The sequence below is a fragment of the Salvelinus sp. IW2-2015 genome, linkage group LG32, assembly GCF_002910315.2.
Source record: "Salvelinus sp. IW2-2015 linkage group LG32, ASM291031v2, whole genome shotgun sequence".
NCBI classification, from domain to species: Eukaryota; Metazoa; Chordata; class Actinopteri; order Salmoniformes; family Salmonidae; genus Salvelinus; species Salvelinus sp. IW2-2015.
This window is the reverse complement of record NC_036871.1, coordinates 25,177,880-25,200,903: the sequence shown is the minus strand read 5'-3', so window position 1 is coordinate 25,200,903 and position 23,024 is coordinate 25,177,880. Positions and strand designations below refer to the sequence as shown.

The following is a 23,024-nucleotide window of genomic DNA, read 5'->3' as shown; positions in this document are numbered from 1 at the left end:
ACAAAAGTTTATTACAAAAACAGGGGGGCAGGCAAACAACAGGTCAAGGGCAGGCAGAGGTCAGTAGTTTAGAGCAGAGTCTGAAAGGTACAGAATGGCAAGCAGGCTCAGGGTCAGGGCAGGCAGGGGTCAGTAATCCAGGGTGGTGTGACAAGGTACAGAACGACAGTCAGGGCAGGCAGAATGGTCAACAACAGATGCAGGAATGCCCACATGCAGGAACACACCGAATTGCATGCAGCAATTGCACCCTTCTCTTACATTTGGGAAAATATTTTGTTTGTTTCAGCATGTTTATAATTCTGATAAGAACAACAGTTCTGAGTAGGCTATGAGGACAAAACAATATCGCGGTTGGTTGGGTGACTCCATCACTCTGTAAGAGTTATCTCGTGGGCGGGAACTGCTCTGCCCTTGATACTGAAGTCTCCTCCTCCTCTGCAAGCTGTTTGCTTAATTCTCGTGGGGGTGATGCCCTGTTACTAACGCAATAAAGCTCCTGGATGCAATCCACGGCACAATGCATGGATCATTTTCATCGGACAGACCCACTACTACTTTCTCCTCCCCTCTCGCACTGTGTCATTACCAGCCAACTGCTGCCTGTCTGTAAGTAGACATTTTGGGACTATTTGTTAGATTTATTTATTGTGCAGTACAAAGAACAGGGAGACATTTCTCTCATTCAATCGGATTGTTGCAGAATGAGTGAAGAGAAAGCAATAGAGGAGAGTGGGAGATCTTGTATTTATTTATGGTAAGTTCTAAATGGAGTCAGGAAAATTGTTATTCGAGAAATAATAATGGGGTAGAACACAATACAAACCAGTTATTTGCCATGCGAATGCATATTGTTTTAACCCTTAAAGCAGTGAAAAACTGAATACAAGATGTGAGTTGTGAGTGAGTTGATATCCTCAGTTAATGCATAACCTATTTATAAAACATGGAAGCATTTGCCGCACTTATCCATGTAAATAAATGTATGTTATTGATGACATATTTAACTTGTTAGACTTAAATATGATGTAGCTGTCAAACATTTTATATTCTGATATATAATATTAACTAAAGTCATAAAAGTCAAATATGAGTTCTGGTCAATCATTAGGTCACTGGGTTTAGGTTGTCTAGGGGTCAAGGATGTGACATATTGCAGCTTCCAAGAGAGTCACCTGTTTTACTTGACAACCCCCTCCCCTCTCTTTCTCACTCTCTTTCTTTCTATCAAGTATCTTTATGTCCCCCCCTCTCTCTTTCACTCTCTCCATTTCTCTCTCCTCATTGAACCTAGTCCATCGTTAGAGTCCAAGTGTACCCACAATTTGAAAGTAGTCTACTATAAACGCATTGATTGCAAAATTACATATTGCATCCCGCTGTGCTGCCTGGCATAGTGTGCATTGGAAAGTCACTGGTTCAATTCCCTAGTGGAGTTATAAATGTTGTGTCCAGGAGCAAGTTCCCTTCCCTGGAAGGGCTAAGTGAATTTCAAGGCATGCAGACAGATATCTTCCAACTGGGGATAATCATTTCATTAATTAATTAATTATTACTTTGCCAGGAGCTGCCTGTCGGCGTGTAACCAGCATCCCATGATGGTGGCATTCAAAGGAATCTGGACCAAGGACTTCTGGAGGGCTGTCTCAGCTGAGTACCTAGCCACCATGATCTTCGTCCTCCTCAGCCTGGGTTCCACCATCAATTGGGCGGCCGAGTCAGACAACCCTCCCCCTGCAGACCTGGTCCTCATCTCATTTTGCTTCGGGCTGGCCATTGCCACAATGGTGCAGTGCTTTGGTCACATCAGCGGTGGCCACATCAACCCGGCAGTCACTGCAGCCATGGTGGTGACCCGGAAGTTGAGCCTGGCCAAGGGTGTGTTCTACCTAGCTGCCCAGTGCCTGGGAGCGATCACTGGGGCAGGGCTCCTCTACCTGGTGACACCAGTGTCTGTCAGAGGGGGCCTGGGAGTGACTATGGTAAAACATATATAGATCGGCCTGTAATCACAGAATCTGGATTATAGCCAAACAAGTATAGCAACAGTCAGAGTTGACACTATGCATAAGATAGTATTTGAATCTATTTTGCTCTTTTGGGACTATTCCATCAGGCAAGCTCAATCAAGCACAGCTAAAGTATTTGAAAATATACTATTTGAACACAGGTCTGGGATAGTTTGATGTCATGAAAAGTATTGTTCATTCACTCTTACTCTTGTTTCCCAGGTGAACCCCAAGCTCAACGTGGGCTGCGGCCTGTTGGTGGAGCTCCTGATCACCTTCGAGCTGGTCTTCACGGTGTTCGCCACCTGTGACCCCAAGCGCTCTGACGTTAACGGCTCGGCTGGCCTCGCCATCGGATTCGCTGTAGCCATCGGTCATCTGTTCGCAGTGAGTGTGATTCTATCTCTCACTTATTAGTGCTAGAATTACAGCAAACCTGAAAGCCTCAAGAGTCAGACATTACATTTAATTCAATGCATCTATGGAATAAAATGTGTAGTGTGTTGATGTAGATTGATGATGTAGTTTGTACTTTAATCATCATAATGGTGAAATAGTACAACAGGTATACCATAAAACATTAGTTCACAGTACAGTAAAGTATACAAATGTCTCTCAGACCTGCTCTCACATACACATCCTCAATGGGTACCGCTGTTGCAACTCCATGGCAACCAATCACTTGGGAACTACCTAAACCACACTGAGCAAATTAATGCTCCTGAAAGCAACATGCTACCTACCCCTCTTCACAGCACAGCTTGATTTCAATGTGCTGCCTACATGCCACTAGATTATCCCTGCTAAACTAGTACCTTGTATACCTATGGAATACCTGCATTTAAACTACAATTCCCACAATTATATAGGTTTCATTTTATTATTATCTACTTTATGGATTCATGTGGAACAATACGCTACTGTAGGTGTTGTGGCAGTTTGTGGCAGTTCTGGCTAGGTCTTGCTCCATGTCTCTCTCTCTACAGTCCCCTCATGTTAGCATCTCTATGCCCTGCTTTGTTCTAGATTCCATATACAGGAGCCAGTATGAACCCCGCTCGCTCCTTTGGGCCTGCAGTCGTCACCATGAACTTTGAGAACCACTGGGTAAGAAAGAAACTGCTGCACCCTTCTCACCCTCAAAGGCCCATCCAAGATAGCACATTTGTTGTGGAAACATACATTTTTGGTTTCCCATTGGTTCTGGGAATGAAGCCATAGGTTTCCCAAACGGCAAAACTGGACATTTTTTTAAACGTTCTGAGAACAGAAGTAAAAATGTTGCCTGTTCTGGGAACGTACATTTTTATATTGCAGGGAGGTTCTGAGAATGTTTTTCTATGGTTCGCTGAAAGTTTTCTTTGAAGGTTTTATTAACTGAGAATGGAAATTCTAGGTTATATGGAGGTTTTTGAATAACTTCCTTAAAACTTTAATTTAATGTTTCAATTCCACTTCTAGATTAATAAATTAATTATTTTGAACTCCAAATACAGATAGGACACATGGAAATGCTCTCTCTGGGCTGGCAAGCGTAGCTACATACAATAATATCATCATGTGAAGTGGCTAGCTAGCTGTAAAATTGCCCTTTCCCACAGACACACAGGGTGCATTGGGAGATGGTATTTGAAGGATAAACGATAAGGTTATAAATAACAATCTTACATTAATCCAAGATGGCGTAGCAGTCGGACGTGTGTTTGTCTTGTCTTGTCCCGTGTAAATAGTCCTCGTATTTTTCGTATACATTTCGTATATATTTTAATTTCACTTTCCATCTAGGAACTGAATATACATTCCTACATTCCGCCTCACCCAATGTGGTACGRACCTGCTATTTTTTATACTTTAGAACCGTAACCCCAATCAGAAGCTAGCCAGATAACTAGCTACTAGCTAGTAGTCAGTTAGCCACTGCTGCGGTCTTCACCCTTAACTCGGACACAGCCAGCTTCAGCTCGGGCCAATACCTGCCAGTCTGCAAGCGCGATATCAACCCAGAGCATATAGGACTGCTTTTTCTCTACCACATCACCGGATTCCTGACGCAAGCTCTGGACAATTACACCGTATCATCACAGCTAGCTAGCTGCAACCGAGTGGCTACTACTGGCTAACACCTCTGTCCCGAAGCAAGACCAGTTAGCCTTAGCTAGCCTCGAGCTAGGCCCATCTGCCGGCTAGCCGAAGAGGTCTACCAGCGAATTCTTGGGCTACAATACCTCTTTTGCCAATTGGACTGGACCTTTTTTTTGCCGACACAGAGCCCTGCCAATCCATCACAACTGGTCTAAATCAGCTACAAGCTAATTTAGCCATTTTTTGCCGCTGCTAGCAGCTTTTACCTTCTGCACAGACACCAGCCTGTTATTAGCCTGGATATTACTCACCAATTTACCAGCATCGGACTGTCTCTCGACAACAACGCCGGATTCCTGCCGTAATCCCTGAGCCACTACTCTGATCCTCACAGCTAGCTTGCAGCTAGCGCCACTGCCACGAAGCTAGCACCAGTTAGCAAACACAATTCTACAATTCACAACCTCTCTTTCGCCATCGCCATCCGGCTTGGATTCTCTGTCGACACGACCACGTCTGAGCAGACCCCCTCCGTCTGAGCAGACCACCCCCGGGCTACTAACTTTAAACGCCGCGTGCTAGCTTAGTGGAGGCCTCCCTGCTCCATCTACGGCTGCCCCCTGGACACTATGATCACTTGGCTACATAGCTGATGCCTGCTTGACTGTCCATTAATTCACGGTACTCCATTCTGTTTATTTGTGTTTTACTGTCGGCTCTGTGCTTTAACTCAGGATCTGTGTGTAGTTAATCCGACCCTCTCTGCCTAGTCGTCGCCATTTTTACCTGTGTTTTGCTGTGTTAGACTAGCACCCTATATTGCTGCTGTTATCTTACCTGTTGTTTTAGCTACTCTCCCAATCAAGACCTGCAATCACTTTATGCCTTATTGTAGTCTCTCTCAAATATCAATATGCCTTGCATACTGTTGTTCAGGCTAGTTATCATTATCATTGTTTTGGTTTGCAATGGACCCCGTAGTTCCACTCTCCGTACCTCTAGACCTCCTTTGTCCCACCCCCCACACATGCGGTGACCTCACCCATGAGACCAGCATGTCCAGAGATACAACCTCTCTTATCATCACCCAGTGCCTGGGCTTGCCTCCGCTGTACCCGTGCCCCACCATACCCCTGTCTGCACATTATGCCCAGAATCTATTCTACCACGCCCATAAATCTGCTCCTTTTATCTTTGTCCCCAACGCTCTAGGCGACCAGTTTGAATAGCCTTTAGCCGCACCCTCATCCTACTACTCCTCTGTTCCTCGGGTGATGTGGAGGTAAACCAGGCCCTGCATGTCCCCAGTCACCCTCATTTGTTGACTTCTGTGATCGAAAAAGCCTTGGCCTCATGCATGTCAACATCAGAAGCCTCCTCCCTAAGTTTGCCTTACTCACCGCTTTAGCACACTCTGCCAACCCTGATGTCCTTGCCGTGTCCGAATCCTGGCTTAGGAAGGCCACCAAAAATTCTGGATTTCCATACCCAACTATAACACTTTCCGTCAAGATAGAAACTGCCAAAGGGGAGGAGTTGCAATCTACTGCAGAGATAGCCTGCAAAGTTCTGTCATACTTTCCAGGTCTATGCCACACAGTTCGAACTTCTAATTTTAAAAATAATCTCTCCAGAAATAAGTCTCTCACTGTTGCGCGCTGCTACCGACCCCCCTCAGCTCCCAGCCTGTGCCCTGGACACCATCTGTGAATTGATCGCCTCCCCATCTAGCTTCAGAGTTTGTTCTGTTAGGTGACCTAAACTGGGATATGCTTAACACCCCGGCAGTCCTACAATCCAAGCTTGATCCCCTCAATCTCACACAATCATCAAGGAACCCACCAGGTACAACCCTAAATCCGTAAACATGGGCACCCTAATAGACATTATCCTGACCAACCTGCCTCCAAATACACCTCTGCTGTCTCAATCAAGATCTCAGCGATCACTGCCTCATTGCCTGTATCCGCCACGGGTCCGCGGTCAAACGACCACCCTCATCACTGTCAAACGCCCCCTAAAACACTTCTGCGAGCAGCCTTTCTAATCGACCTGGCCCGGGTACCCTGGAAGGATATTGACCTCATCCCGTCAGTTGAGGATGCCTGGTCATTCTTTAAAAGTTACTTCCTCACCATATTAGACAAGCATGCTCCGTTCAAAAAATGCAGAACCAAGAACAGATATAGCCCTTGGTTCACTCCAGACCTGACTGCCCTCGACCAGCACAAAAACATCCTGTGGCGAACTGCAATAGCATCGAAGAGCCCCGCGATATGCAACTGTTCAGGGAAGTCAGGAACCAATACACGCAGTCAGTCAGGAAAGCAAAGGCCAGCTTTTTCAAGCAGAAATTTGCATCCTGTAGCTCAACTCAAAAAGTTCTGGATACTGTAAAGTCCATGGAAAACAAGAGCACCTCCTCCCAGCTGCCACTGCACTGAGGCTAGGTACACGGTCACCACTGATAATCCGTGATAATCGAAAACTTCAACAAACATTTCTCATGGCTGGCCATGCCTTCTCCTGGCGACTCCAACCTTGGCCAACAGCCCCGCCCCCCCCGCTGCTACTCGCCCAAGCGCTCCCCAGCTTCTCCTTTACCATATCCAGATAGCAGATGTTCTGAAAGAGCTGGAAAACCTGGACCCATACAAATCAGGCTGGGCTTGACAAATCTGGACCCCTATTTCTAAACTGTCCGCCGCCATTGTCGCACCCCCTATTACAGCCTGTTCAACCTCTCCTTCGTATCATCTGAGATCCCAAGGATTGGAAAGCTCCGCAGTCATCCCCTCTTCAAAGGGGAGACACCCTGGACCCAAACTGTTACAGACCTATATCCATCCTGCCTGCCTATCTAAGGTCTTCGAAAAGCCAGTCAACAAACAGATCACTGACCATCTCGAATCCCACCGTACCTTCTCCGCTGTGCAATCCGGTTTCCGAGCCGGTCACAGGGTGCACCTCAGCCACGCTCAAGGTACTAAACGATATCATAACCGCCATCGATAAAAGACATTACTGTGCAGCCGTCTTCATCGACCTGGCCAAGGCTTTCGACTCTGTCAATCACCATATTCTTATCGGCAGACTCAGTAGCTCGGTTTTTCTAATGACTGCCTTGCCTGGTTCACCAACTACTTTGCAGACAGAGTTCAGTGTGTCAAATCGGAGGGCATGTTGTCCGGTCCTCTGGCAGTCTCTATGGGGGTACCACAGGGTTCAATTCTCGGGCCGACTCTTTTCTCTGTATACATCAATGATGTTGCTCTTTGCTGCGGGCGATTCCCTGATCCACCTCTACGCAGACGACACCATTCTATATACTTCCGGCCCTTCCTTGGACACTGTGCTATCTAACCTCCAAACGAGCTTCAATGCCATACAACACTCCTTCCGTGGCCTCCAACTGCTCTTAAACGCTAGTAAAACCAAATGCATGCTTTTCAACCGTTCGCTGCCTGCACCCGCACGCCGACTAGCTCACGGCTCCGCACCTACACGTCATCGACCGATCTAGAATATGTGGACATCTATAAGTACCAGTGTCTGGCTAGACTGCAAACTCTCCTTCCAGACTCATATCAAACATCCCAATCCAAATCAAAATCAAGAACGGCTTTCTATTTCCGCAAACAAAGCCTCCTCACTCACGCCGCCAAACTTACCCTAGTAAAACTGACTATCCTACCGACCTCGACTTCGGCGATGTCATCTACAAAATAGCTTCAATACTCTACTCAGCAAACTGGATGCAGTTTATCACCGTGCCATTCGTTTTGTTACTAAAGCACCTATACGACCCACCACTGTGACCTGTTATGCCCTAGTCGGCTGGCCCTCGCTACATGTTCGTCGTCAGACCCACTGGCTCCAGTCATCTATACAGGCTATGCTAGGTAAAGTGCCGCCTTATCTCAGTTCACTGGTCACGATGGCTACACCCACCCGCAGCACGCGCTCCAGCAGTGTATCTCACTGATCATCCCTAAAGCCAAAACCTCATTTGGACGCCTTTCCTTCCAGTTCTCTGCTGCCTGCGACTGGAACGAATTGCCAAAAATCTCTGAAGGTGGAGACTGTATCTTCCCTCAACAACTTTAAAAATCTGCTATCCGAGCAGCTAACCGATCACTGCAGCTGTACATAGTCCATCTGTAAACTACCACCCAATTTACCTACCTCACCCCCATACTGCTTTTATTATTTACTTTTCTGCTCTTTTGCACACCAGTATCTCTTCTTGCACATGATCATCTGATGATTTATCACTCCAGTGTTAATCTGCTAAATTGTAATTATTCGATTTATTGCACCTCATGCCTTTTGCACACATTGTATATAGATTCTCTTTTTTTTCTACCATGTTATTGACTTGTTTATTGTTTACTCCATGTGTAACTCTGTGTTGTCTGTTCACACTGCTATGCTTTATCTTGGCCAGGTCGCAGTTGCAAATGAGAACTTGTTCTCAACTAGCCTACCTGGTTAAATAAAGGTGAAATAAAAAATAAAATAAAAAATCTTAGAATGTTCTTTGAACGTTATTAAAGTGTTCTTTGTGTTTTTATGGATTTTTTTTTCATGTTTTGAGAACATGACTTTAAAGAGAACCATGAAAAACAGAATAACTTTTTTCTTAATTCTCAGAACAATTTGTGAACATTATTTTAAATAGACCATGAGGAAACCTGTAGGAAACGTTATGCTGAAGTAATGAAATTCCCACAGAAGAATGTTTCTTAATATTCTCTGAACGATTTGAGAACATTCCCAATGTCAAACCAGTTGGAGAATGTTTCTAGAACATTACCAAAAATGTAATTAAATGTAACCATGTTTGAACTTTTAGGAAACATTCTCTTAACTTCTCTAGGATAGGGGGCAGCATTTTCAATTTGGATGAAAAGCATACCCAAATTCAACTGCCACTATTCATCCCAGAAGATGAGAATGCATATTATTAGTAGATGTGGATAGAAAACACTCTGAAGTTTCTAAAACTGTTTGAATCATGTCTGTGAGTATAACAGAACTTATTTAGCAGGCAAAACCCCGAGGACAAACCGTTCTATTTTTATTTTTATGAGGTCACTCTCTTTTCAATGAGATTTCATTGGGAATGCAGATTTCTAATTGACCTTCTTGCAGTTCCTACTGCTTCCACTGGATGTCAACAGTCTTTAGAATTGGTTGAGATTTTTTCCTTGTGTAATGAAGAAGTACGGCCATCTTGAACGAGGGTCACTGGAAGTGTACTGTTAATTAGAGGCGTGACCAGAAAGCTAGCTACAGTTTGTTTTAATCCTGTATTGAACACAGATCATCCCGTCTTCAATTTTATCGATTATTTACGTAAAAAAATACCTAAAGTTGTATTACAAAAGTAGTTTGAAATGTTTTGGCAAAGTTACAGGTAACTTCTGAGAATATTTTGTAGTCACGTTTCACAAGTTGGAACCGGTGTTTTTCTGGATCAAACGCGCCAAATAAATGGACATTTTGGATATATATCGACGGAATTAATCGAACAAAAAAGACCATTTGTGATGTTTATGGACATATTGAGTGCCAACAACAGAAGCTCGTCAAAGGTAAGATGAATTGTATTTTTAATTCTGCGTTTTGTGTCGCGCCTGCAGGGTTGAAATATGCTTCTCTTTGTTTACTATGGTGCTAACTCAGATAATAGCATGTTTGCTTTCGCCGAAAAGCCTATTTGAATTCTGACATGTTGCTGGATTCACAACCAGTGTAGCTTTAATTTGGTATCTTTCATGTGTGATTTATGAAAGTTTGATTTTATATAATGTATTGAATTTGGCGCTCTGCATTTTCTCTGGCTTTTGGCCAAGTGAGACAGTAGCGTCCCGCCTAAACTCAGATTTTTGGATATAAATATGAACTTTACCGAACAAAACATACATGTATTGTGTAACATGAAGTCCTATGAGTGTCATCTGATGAAGATCAAAGGTTAGTGATTCATTTTTATCTCTTTCTGCTTTTTGTTACTCCTCTCTTTGGCTGGAAAAATGGCTGTGTTTTTCTTGTGGCTATGTACTGACCTAACAATGGAAGGTGTGCTTCGCCGTAATCCTTTTTGAAATCAGACATGTTGGCTGGATTCACAACAAGGGTAGCTTTAATTTGGTGTCTTTCATGTGTGATTTCATGAAGGTTTGATTTTTATAGTAATTTATTTGAATTTGGCGCTCTGCATTTTTACTGGCTTTTGTCCAAGTGGGACGTTAGCGTCCCACATATCCCAGAGAAGTTAAAGTAATGAAATACCAAGAAAATAAAGTTGCTTAAATGTGCTGAGAATGTTTCATTCCCAGAACAGAATGTTGTGGGAAGGTTGTATGCTAAATAAATATAGGACAACCATGCTCTCACCAAGCTCCAAGAAACATATGGTTCTCAGAACATTATGTGCTAGCTGGGATACTCATACACAGTTGTGGGTGAAGGGCAGGGATTACAATTGGGCTGGGGCCTGCAGGCACCTACTGTATGAGCCAAATGAGAGCCAGGAGTAGAGGTTAGGTTATGTGAATTTTGTCTACAACAATATCTAATCAGAATACTGGTATTGTACCCCGTGTTGCCCGCCCCGTATCGTCAAGGCATAAGAGACTCTTGTGCACATACTTCTGACTGCTCACACAGGCTGTGCCACTACTACAAAATTGCTGCAGACACACCAAGAAAAAGGAACATTACATTTTTTTTTGTCCAAGACACACTTTGAAGACGCTATTGTCCACATTTACTTATCCTCAGCCAACAATCCGACAACCCCATAGTAGAATAGTTTACATTTTCAATTAGCTTGTTGCATTCAATGTAAGAAAATAATATTCCTCTCAAGGTGTTTTTAAATTGTGTGTGCCACAGGGAGAAAAACATGCATTGATATGCATATACCCAGCCATTGCACTGTCACGGGAAATACACACATTTGAAGTGGGTTAATGGCCATTGTTAAAAGAGGAGGATCCCAGCTTTCCATTATTACTACATGTTTTATTTCTCAACTCCTAATAATGAGTGAACTGCATCATTTTCAAACAGGAGAATCAACAGAATGGTTTAAGTGCGTTTACCTCTTGCCTTTCACGTTGAGTTTAGATCAGCTTGAGCGGGGCCAAATGTTACATGGGTAAAGTGTAACAGGTAGGCCTGCATTATATTTTTGGGACATTCAAGTCATCAATATGATGCTATCTAGCAACAAGATAATGTTTAGAGTTTGTGAACTAGCTAATGATTAGCCCAATGGGGTAAAAGCAGATGGGCATTCCCATTCTTATTAATTAGCCACTGTGCCAGCCAGGTGATCGCCAAATGCTTTTTGCTAAATAGCACACCTGCCAGGCATGGACCAATATGTTATTGCGCACTTTTATGGATGGGTAAATCATATTTTAGATCGTGCCAGCATAATTTTATTTCATTAATTTGGAGTAGAATGTCCTTTTAAAAAGTCACCAGAACTGAAAAAATGCCACCACTGCTAAAAAAAAWTCTGGAAACACTGACCATCCATTGATGTTTTAGTTGTTAAAGCCTAGACACTTCAAATTAAGAGAGAGCTTCAGGCCTAAAGTGGAGTGACTTTTCATGTTTRAATATAAAAAGTCACTCCACTGAAATGTCATAATCTGAGCATTACACAGAAATCACAAGCTATTTGGTTGTGAAGACATGGGTTAAACAGATGCCAGTTATTACAGCAGTGTATTATAATAAAGAGCTTGTAGTATACTTTCATGTGTACTTTTTGTTTATATAGTTTAGGTTAGTGCATCATTGTGTGAGAAGTGTTCAGGTCATCTCTGTCCTCCAGTAGCTAATGTTGTCAATATCATTATAAGTGGGGGGCAAGTTGGGTGGGGGGGGGGGCATACTGAAACTTAATAAGGTCACAGTGCGTATCACCATGCATAGCAGCTACGAAGGATCCCACTAAGTGTCGATAAGGAACTCTTAACCCCCATAGAGGGCATGAGCGCTACAGACTGACATCAGTAATCCATAGAACACAGAGTGCTTCATAGGTAGAAACATTGAAATGTCAGAGAAATGCTCTTATAAAACAATGCGTCTCGATAGTTCACTTGACCTTGCTACTAGGTATAGATAATTCATTTCAGCTTCCTATTTCAGAATGAAATGAAAAGCACATCCGTGGTAATGAAACTAAAGACAGTGGTTCTGGACATTACCACGGAATGTGTTTCTTTAATTAATTTCAGGGCAATTATTGTCACAGAGGTGTTCATAGTAGTGTGTATGTGTATGTGTGTGTGTTGTGTGTGTGTGTGTGTGTGGTTGTGTGTGTGTTTGTGTGTGTGTGTGTGTGTGTGTGTGTGTGTGTGTGTGTGTGTGTGTGTGGGTGTGTGTGTGTGTGTGTGTGTGTGTGTGTGTGTGTTGTTGTGTGTGTGTGTATTTGGGTCTTGGTGTATATTAGGAAAGGTCCTCAGAACTGAGAGTGGTGTCATATTATCTGACAGGTGTTCTCTCTCTCTCTCCGTGACAATGTTTGACTTGGCAGAACCTAAAGGTACCTGGCTCCAATGTGGATGCCCATAAACAATGATTGCTGCCCCTTTACAGACATGACAAGACATGACATCTGGTCTAAATATGCATGACAGCTGTCTGTGGTTATAGGTTCATATTTGTCTGAACAGAGTTTCACCTTACCTGTCTTGCAGGTGTACTGGGTTGGTCCAATCCTGGGTGGCATAATGGCGGCTGCCTCTATGAATACCTGTTCTGCCCTGACCCTGAGCTGAAGAAGATACTCCGCGAAGTCTTCCAGAAGGATCCATCTTCGGGGAGTACAGGGAGGTGGGGGGCGTATGTACCAGGGGGAACCAGACGACCTGATCATTAAGCCAGGCTCCATCCCCATATCGACCTGGAGAAGGGGGAGAAGAAGGACCCTTTCCTGGCCTCGACGGGCGAGGTGCTGTCCTCTGTATGACTACCACGGGCACGGAGAGGGAGACCAACCTATAGAGCAGGGGGAGATCCAGGAGAGACACTTTGATTCTGGGTCCTCCACCCTGTACCATACCATAAGCCCCATACCCCATGTCCCCATACCTAAACCCACACAGACTCACTTCTCAGGCAGAATAGGATTGGTGCATTTCCTCTCAATGCTTGTGTATTATTGTATATGGTGGTGAGCCTTCCTCAACATTTGTGAAGTAACTGGATAATATACATACCGTTCAAAAGTTTGGGGTCACTTAGAAATGTCCTTGTTTTTGAAAGAAAAACACATTTTTTTGTCCATTAAAATAACATCAAATTGATCAGAATACACTGTAGACATTGTTAATGTTGTAAATGACTATTGTAGCTGGAAACGGCAGATTTTTGAATAGAATATCTACATAGCCGTACAGAGGCCAATTATCAGCAACATCCCTCAATGGCACGTTGTGTTAGCCAATTCAAGTTTATATTTTAAAAGGCTAATTGATCATTAGAAAACCATTCTGCAATTGTGTTAGCACAGCTGAAAACTGGTGTAGCACGTTGTGTTAGCCAATCCAAGTTTATAATTTTAAAAGGCTAATTGATCATTAGAAAACCCTTTTGCAATTGTGTTAGCACAGCTGAAAACTGTTGTTCTGATTAAAGAAGCAATAAAACTGGCCTTCTTTAGAATAGTTCAGATCTGGAGCATCAGCGTTTGTGGGTTCGATTACAGGCTCAAAATGGCCAGACAAGAACTTTCTTCTGAAACTCGTCAGTCATTCGTGTTCTGAGAATATAAGGCTTTTCCATGTGAGAAATTGCCAAGAAACTGAAGATCTGTTACAACTCTGTGTACTACTCCCTTCACAGAACAGCGCAAACTGTCTCTAACCAGAATAGAAAGAGGAGTGGGAGGCCCCGGTGCACAACTGAGCAAGAGTACAAGTACATTAGAGTGTCTAGTTTGAGAAACAGACGCCTTACAAGTCTTCAACTGGCAGCTTCATTTAATAGTACCCGCAAAACACCAGACTCAACGTCACAGTGAAGAGCCAACTCCGGGATGATGGCTTCTAGGCAGAGTTCCTCTGTCCAGTGTCTGTGTTCTTTTGCCCATCTTAATCCTTTTTTCCCTTTTTTAATTGGCCCCCAGTCTGAGATATGGCTTTTTATTTGCAACTCTGTCTAGAAGGCCAGCATCCCAAAGTCACCTCTTCACTGTTGCCCACAAATGCTGATGCTCCAGATACTCAACTAGTCTAAAGGCCAGTTTTATTGCTTATTTTATCAAGACAACAGTTTTCAGTTGTGCTAAAAATATTTGCAAAAATGGTTTTCTAATGATCAATTAGCCTTTTAAAATGATACACTTGGATTAGCTAACACAACGTGCCATTGGAACACAGAAGTGATGGTTGCTGATAATGGGCCTCTGTACGCCTATGTAGATATTCCATTTWAAAAATCTGCCATTTCCAGCTACAATGGTCATTTACAACATTAACAATGTCTACACTGTATTTCTGATAAATTTGATGTTATTTTAATGGACAAAATGGCCTTTTCTTTCAAAAACAAGGACATTTCTAAGTGACCCCAAACTTTTGAACGGTAGTGAAACTTTGCACGCTGCTCACCCTAACCAATTACCCATCATGTGAAATCTATTGATCTCCACAATCTTGTCCCATCATTATCTGTCCCAGCTCTGTTTGCTTGTGGCACTCTGCTGCACTGCAGAGTGATAACAAAAGACTACATTTCTGTCAGGGAAAAATGTCCAGGTCAACCAATTACATGGGGTCATGACACTGAATTGGTAAACCACAGAGGAAACATCAAGCTTATTATTTTTGGATTAGTGTCACATATTGAATATGAATACGATGGCATACGAGATCTTAACTATGTATGGTTGTTAAGCACATTATAGAACTCATGTTGTGAAGGAAAAGTTCTACCGAACATTTACAATCTTCAGCCCACTCCTATATTGTTTGTATTTATTTTCCATTTTCAATGCACATTGGTCAGGGAAAAAACTATTAAACTTTACATGTTTATTTCTTTGTAGAAACATATGTCTTAAAACAGATTTTAATTGCCAAGCAACAGATAAGACAAACCATCAGATATCAGTTATAGATTTGGATTTTCATAACCATAAGCAGAAAATAGAATCAGCTCTTTTGATATATTTGGAATGATAGCATTCTTATTATTGACTGTATTTTCATACTGAAATTATTATTGTCCTTACTTATGAAGTGGTGTGCCTGCTTTACATTGCTTGGTCTTGAAAACCAAGGACCCATGAGGGAAATGCTTGCCTCCATACCAACCACTCTGGATTTGAGTATTGCATAGATTTTAATGTTAGAATTGAATACTTGAAAACTGCACCTTGCTGCAGTTTGTGTTGATTTTAAATTTCATGAAATAAATGGTGATTTCCACATCTTTAGTGTGAACAATTTTGCTATTATACTGTAAGTACATGCAAGCCTTGGTTTGGCTTCTGTTAGTACCTCTCAAAACACAATACTGTATGATATACCAAATAGATACAAAAATGTATTTCTGTCTCTGACATATAGCACTTCTGATAACACASCTTTCAATAAATGTTAAAGTTTAAAGCCAGAGGCCGGGTGGAGATTTGCTCCTGAAGAGTTGTATCAGCTCACCGTAGAAGGCAGTAGCAGTTTACAGAAGCAGTACGACAGAAGTCCATCTCAGCCATGATGGATAGCCTCCTCCCCTCTAGACAGTGTCTCCTCATAGCCAGACAGATGGGGATGATGTGTATTCTCTTTGAGTAAAGTCTGAGACTATAGCTCAAAATCTCATTCCATCAGTGAAACACCACAGGAAACGCTGGGCCACTTTGCCATATAGAATAGAGGTGATCTGTCACAATCTCTCTTTATWTCCTTTGGAAAAATACAGACAATTGAATGTGGAGAGAAGCCAAKCGAACTGCATATAATGCTAGCTAGGTGATGAAAAACTGGTTGACTGAGTTAATACTGTTTCTTTTCTTTTTTTTTCCCGCTTTGGTTCTGTCATGGTTCCACCTGTCACCAGAGACTGTCCTAGAGACATTAACGACACTCAGGTGTGTCGAATTTACTCATTATGATTTCCCTGTTAAGAGTTGTGTTTTCTGTTGTCCTTTGTAGAATATTGRATTGTTTACCGTGTGCAGTCGTTTCTTGAGTGAGTTTCCGAGATTTAGTGTTAGCTGTTTTTTAAAAGTTTGCTGTGATCCTGCAGCTACTGTTTCTCAGTAAAGTATTATGTTCATCCTTAACCTCTCTAGGGTAGGGGGCATCATTTGGATGAAATGCATGCCCAAATTAAACTGCCTGCTTCTCGGGCCCAGAAGATATGATATGCATATAACTGGTAGATTTGGATAGAAAACTCTAAAGTTTCCAAAACTGTTAAAATAGTGTCTGTATATAACAGAACTGATTTGGCAGGCGAAAACCTGAGAAAAATCCATTCAGGAAGTATTTTTKKGGGGGGTTTTGTAGTTTTCTATTCAATGCCATTACAGTATCCATTGACTCAAATTGCAGTTTCTATGCCTTCCACTAGATGTCAACAGTCTTTAGAAATTGTTTCAGGCTTGTATTCTGAAAMATTAGGAAGTAAGAGCAGTCTAAATGAGTGGACCTTAAAGTGTCACAAAGCTTTTTCATGAGCGAGACCGAGAGAGTGCCTTTCTTGTTTACCTTTTATATTGACGACATTATTGTCCGGTTGAAATATTATCGATTATTTAGGCTAAAAACAACCTGAGGATTGAATATAAACATCGTTTGATATTTTTCTATGAACTTTACGGATACAATTTGGATTTTTTGACTGCGTTTGAGCCTGTGGATTACTGAAGAAAACGCGCGAACAAAACAGAGGTTTTTGGATATAAAGAGACTTTATCGAACAAAAGGAACATTTATTGAGTAAATTAATGTCTGCTGAGAGCAACCATATGAAGATCATCAAAGGTAAGGGATTAATTTTATCTCTATTTCTGACTTGTGTAACTCTTCTACTTGGCTGGTTACTGTTTGTAATGATTTGTCTGCTGGGCTATGTTCTCAAATAATCGTAAGGTATGCTTTCGCCGTAAAGCATTTAAAAAATCTGACACCGTGGTTGGATTCACAAGAAGTTAATCTTTAAACCTATGTAAAATATGTTTTGTTTTCTGAATTTTTATAATGAGTATTTCTGTATTTGAATTTGGCGGCCCAGCAGTTTCACTGGCTTTTGAAGAGGTGGGACGCTAACAGTTCACGTAACAATTTTTTTTTTTAAAGTCTTATTGTACAGGGTGTCGTCTCGATGAAGAGGAATCCGACCAAAGCGCAGCGTGGTAAGTGTTCAATGACTTTTTATTTAACTGAGACACTAAACAAAAATAACAAAGTGAATAACCGAAACGAAACAACCGTCCCTGTCAGGTGCAAAACACTAAACAGAAAACAACTACCCACAAAACACAGGTGGGGAAAAAGCTGCCTAAGTATGATTCTCAATCAGAGACAACGATAGACAGCTGCCTCGTGATTGAGAACCACACCCGGCCAAACACAAACAAATACAAACAATAGAAAATGAACATAGAATGGCCCCCCAAATCACACCCTGACCAAACCACAAATAGAGACATAAAAAGCTCTCTACGGTCAGGGCGTGACACTTATACTATAGCCATAAAGGTGGTTTCCTAACCTACCTACTCAGTAATTATACCATTCCTAACCCACTTACTAACCTACTTTACCTTTACTATCCCCTGTTGACACATGGCTTCGCCCATGTGTCAATATTGCCACATATCAAAACAGTACCTTGGTAAGATTGATAAATTGATCTTTATGCCAGACATTATCTCGTAGGATTGCTCCTTTCTTTTTCCACATGTCCAATTCTTTCTGTTATTTTAAATAAGGCCTCCTCACAGCCAGGATCCCGGCCAAAATTTTTGTTGTACCACAAGGTACAATGTCCACCGTCATCCTAGTCTATCCAGGCACTACTTCGTCTACAATGTCCACCGTCATCCTAGTCTATCCAGGCACTTCTTCGTCTACAATGTCCACCGTCATCCTAGTCTATCCAGGCACTACTTCGTCTACAATGTCCACCGTCATCCTAGTCTATCCAGGCACTACTTTGTCTCCCAATTCCACCAATATTTTAAAAACATCTGTGTGGCCCCCTTAAAATAAATCCTGACTATACCAATGACCTGGTTCCCCTTTGCCACACAAAACCATCTTATCCCGAACCACATAAGCTTTCATTCTCCTTTCAGTTGGGGTAACAACTACGTTCAACAAAATTATCATATCTCTTCCTAGCAAATTTACTAAACATGAACTTAAAATAAAAACTAAAATACCTGCCTGTCCTCCTAACTTTTCATATTGTTTTAAAACAAATGGAGCAAACAGTCTTTCCACGAATTAATATCCTAAAACTAAGCAAAGCAAATTCTCTTCCTCATTTATTCTTATTCCTTCAGGCTTATCGGCCAAGCAAATGGCAGTCCGACAAGTCCCAATATCACACAAATTCTTTATTTTCTTCCCTAACACTATCAATGTCAGATGTAATTTCTGCTCCTGCTGCAGTGCTATATCTACAGTACCCAATTCAAACACTTCACAGTCTAGTTCCAATAAGTCCTTGCTCTCTCTCTATCTTGCTCTCCTCCTGGCCCCCCCTCCTCTTCCTACTACTCCCAAACCATCAAGGTCACTTCGGGCTCAGCATAGTGCGGGGAGCCCTTCTCCGTCTGCCTTTCCTACTATCTGTCTGACGCTCTTTCTCTCTGTTCTTTCTTACGTGTCTTTTCTTTCCCACAACAGTCAGTGTCAAGTATGGTTTCTGTTTCCAAATATTGACTACCTGTCTCACTGTCTCCCTGTTTGCACTCATGGATTTTAGAAAAATCAACATGTCTATGGTAGTAATCTCTAAGATTATTACATCGTTGATGAAGTTTATCTCGATACTCTCAATGATCCTGGATCACCACAGATGCCATATATCCCTGTCAACTTTCTACTATAACATTGGTTAATCTTAAATCAGTCTCATCAATAATTTAATATATGTTGCATAGTGTGGGATCCATTATCTACAGTAATTTGCCATCCCTAAGAACTGTAACATATTTATTTTCATAATTAATTTTAACGCTTATAAAATCCCTGTTTTTCTATCTTCATCTATTTTTGKCCGATGAGGTTCCGCCCACAGCGCCAAGTTTTGGCCAGGTTGAAGACCGCTTCATCAATAAATATATGCTTATGATGGTTCACAGCAGCATCAAACACCATCACCCTCTAAAAAAAACTATTTTGGTGAGTTATTTTTACAGTATAGTTCCAATATGGAATTGTGAAGTAGCATGTGCATCAAATAGTAACAGTTATACAGTATATAGTGCTGTACCTGAAAATACTCGGCCAGCAGTTGTTTCACCCGGTCGTTGTTTCAAAGGGCACCAAATAAAAGTGTTTCATAGATAGCTGGTGCCTCTTCAAAAAGTAGCGATTGTAGGCTGATGGATGCCACACTGGCAAATGTGTCATCGTTCTCCTCAATGTTCTGCTTTATTTCGTACAGCCATAAGTCATTCATGGCCCTCACCATTTTCACCACTACCCACTCCTGCTGGTCGGTCAGCACACTGCCACGGCCACCACCACCGGGTCTTCTGTCAATTCTGAGGGTAGAACAGAGTATACTGTCAACAGATCATACCTTAAGAATACTAACATGTTTTGTGAATTTGACACTGTAAATATAAGGGTAAAGCATTGTGCATATCCTGCAGACTTGTCCTCATGATCGAATTGACAGTTGATCTTTTCAGATTGGGGTGAACTACTCTGGCAGCCTCTGGCGCAGTAAGGCCTCTGTTTACCACATGGTCAATGACGACGGCCCGGACTTCATTAGTCAACAGTTCGCTGCCATCTGCCTCCCTCTCTCAGATGTCCACCTCTTTGACAGGGTCCATGCCCACCTCTTTGATGGGCCCGTTGTCCACGAACTCTTTGATTTCTTCCTCTCCTTTGCTGTCTATCCTGCTCCATGTTGAAAGAAAATGCAAGTTTTCATACACCCTTTTATATGGTGACCAATTGTGGTTACCACTATGGGAAATCAAATAGCAATAACGAGTTGTCATTATGTATGGTTATCATGTATCATACATGTTATTTAGATGTTTCTAGTTTACAAACACACCTTTTATTTCTGTAGTTCTCCAAATCCATATAAACCAGTTTAAAATCTATAGGTTTACCAAACGGTTAATGTATTTAAACAAATGAGAAGAGAACCATATGAAAAGTATTGTGAGCATTGCATTGTGAAAGGAAATGACTTTATATGAAAGGTATTTCTAGATGAAACACTGATTAGGTTTGGTGAAACATTTACTCTGTGATTGTGTGTGTTGTACTTAGTCAATTGAAAATGTGCTTAAAGTTCAGAAAAAACAGCCTTTTTGATGATCTGTTTTGAGTTTCGTACTAAGAGTTGTGAAATATTACCACAGACTTGTGAACATAGTACAAAAGCGATTTTTAAAAAATCAAACGGTAAAGATAGAAAGCTTAACTAACAATATTACAATAAGGACAATCGTATACCATTTTGTTTTAACTCCACTACCTCCCTCCCCAACTTAGTTTAAGATATKTATACATGCCAACAGCGCCACCCCCTGGGCACCATTGTTTTTTGAGGAAAGTAAGGTATAGTATGATTGGTTTCATGGGGCAGCAGACAGCCTACTGGTTAAGAATGTTGGGCCAGTAACCGAAAGGTTGCTGTTTTGAATCCCTGAGCCGATAAGGTGAAAAATCTGTTGATGAGCCCTTGAGCAAGGCACTTAATTCTAATTGCTCCTGTAAGTCACACCCCACATTTTGTCAACTTATTCTTTAAAGTTGGAATAGTAGAATGCACAAGGTGCAATTTCGAAAATGGGGAGTGCATCATCAGTTTTCCTCTTGTCATGTAAGTCATTGCATACCTTAGAGATATTTCCAACTTGTCATAAATGTCCAGATCAACTACCCTGTCAGCTAACATTTGTTAGCCCATAGATTTTGTTGTAATATTTGAGTCACTCAAATATCACATGAATACACATTAGACGCGGGACGTTCCCTAATGATGGAAGGGGAGCCTGAGTGAAAAAGTTTGAGAACCCCTGTGCTAAATGACTCAAATGTAAATGCATCTGCTATTAGACTGTTAACCAGAGGAGGGCAGTCACAAGCCTCACAATAGACTGTCAGGTCTAAGAAGGTGAGGGGGACTCAAAGGGAGATTATCATTTGAGCAAAGTGGTCGAGGGGTCAAGGAGAGTGTCAATTCGTTAGTAGGCGAACGGAAGAGTTTCCTCCCCTCCTCGATAGCCACCTTTCATCAAGGATAGTCATGTGTATCCTACCATCACGGAAGAGTTTTGAGATCCGCTATACTCCCCTTTGAATCAGCTGTTGTTATCCTTTTATCTATTAAATGTCTTGCACAGTAGTTACATTTGTTTTGATTGCTTAATTTATTTTGGGATCCAACCCTGTAAACTTAATTTTCCTGATGACGCCTGAGTGGAGGAGAGGCTCATTACATACAAGCGCATTTGTTTCCACATTTCCTCTCCTCGCCTCCTCTCCTCGATTACCTTTAACCTTTTATCAAAAAGAGGCAAGGAGAATACAGAGGACGTAGAAATTAGCAAAGCTAAGGCAACTTGAATCCAATGCCTGTTCATGAATTGATTATTGTTGTAATTTGTAATGTTCTAGCAAAAAAAGCTGAAAATAACATTGCATCCCATCTAACACTTGTACAACTACCATAAGTGACTTCATGTCACTACATAATTTAATTTACTCTGTAGCAGATTTGAAAAGGACCTTAAAGCTCTGCTCAAATAGATATTGGCCTGAGTCCCCAAGTAGGCTGGACAGGTCATAGTACTACAACCCCCCTTCCCCCTCCACTCCTCTCTCCCCAGCCTACGGGCGTCCCTCCAGGGCCTTAAGGCCACAGTCCAACACTCTCAGTTCGCCCTATATCATCTTTATGGCCCAAATAAATTAGCATCTGAGGGCGACCATCAACCATTTCCTCATGTAATAGGGTACAGGGGAAGCTCTGTCTGCCACAAGTACTGATTTACAGATCTAGCTCATCATAGGACCAGGCCGAAGGGAAGGGAGTGAACAGATAGAGCTGCCCCAATTCAGATCAGGCCCAAATATAATTAGTAACTACAGGTTTAATATAGATAAGAAAAAAATATATGATGTATCACACTTTATTGCACTAAGGAACAGTATTATATTGTCCATGTTTGTGAGTGTAATGCATGACGACCTATGTTCTGTTCAACCCTGGAATAATTAGATTCCACTGCAGGGTTTTGTATCCAATCACCTTTCCACACACATAGTTAGATTGAAACATATCCCTGTATTCCTCCTGCCTCTGCTGCTGTATTACATACACTGTTTGATGTTCCAGATTGTGACACCAAGCTTGCGCCAGACACCAACAGTATTTCAGGACCAAGTAAATACAAAATGACATTGAATAATGGGTTCATGATTCTTCTGTTCAGCTGCTCAGGTGATGAAATGCCTAATGAGCCACCAGCAAGATTTCAGGATGACGGTTCTTACACAAAAAATGTAGTGTTAGGTTTGGCAAAATAACTGTATTTATTTTTTACATTGATGCCTATTTGATGAGGCAAAGATGGCCTGAACAAGGCTTTTATTAACTTCATGTGACAATAAGGCTATAGGCATTGATAAAATGTAATAAACAACAAAGTAAAAAATAGTGTAACATTTGTGATAATTCGCAAAAACGTCTGTC

General features: G+C 41.8%; 1 protein-coding gene across 1 annotated transcript; it reads left to right on the top strand.

Moving 5' to 3' along the window:
- The first annotated feature begins 409 nt into the window (after positions 1-409).
- Positions 410-14,157, top strand: LOC111956343 (aquaporin-4-like). Its single transcript, XM_023976802.2, is given in 8 exon segments — positions 410-609; positions 1,565-1,982; positions 2,232-2,396; positions 3,036-3,116; positions 12,818-12,857; positions 12,860-12,968; positions 12,970-13,013; positions 13,016-14,157. Coding segments are annotated over 8 exon segments (1,020 nt in total). The 5' UTR covers positions 410-520; the 3' UTR covers positions 13,090-14,157.
- The last annotated feature ends 8,867 nt before the right edge of the window (positions 14,158-23,024 follow it).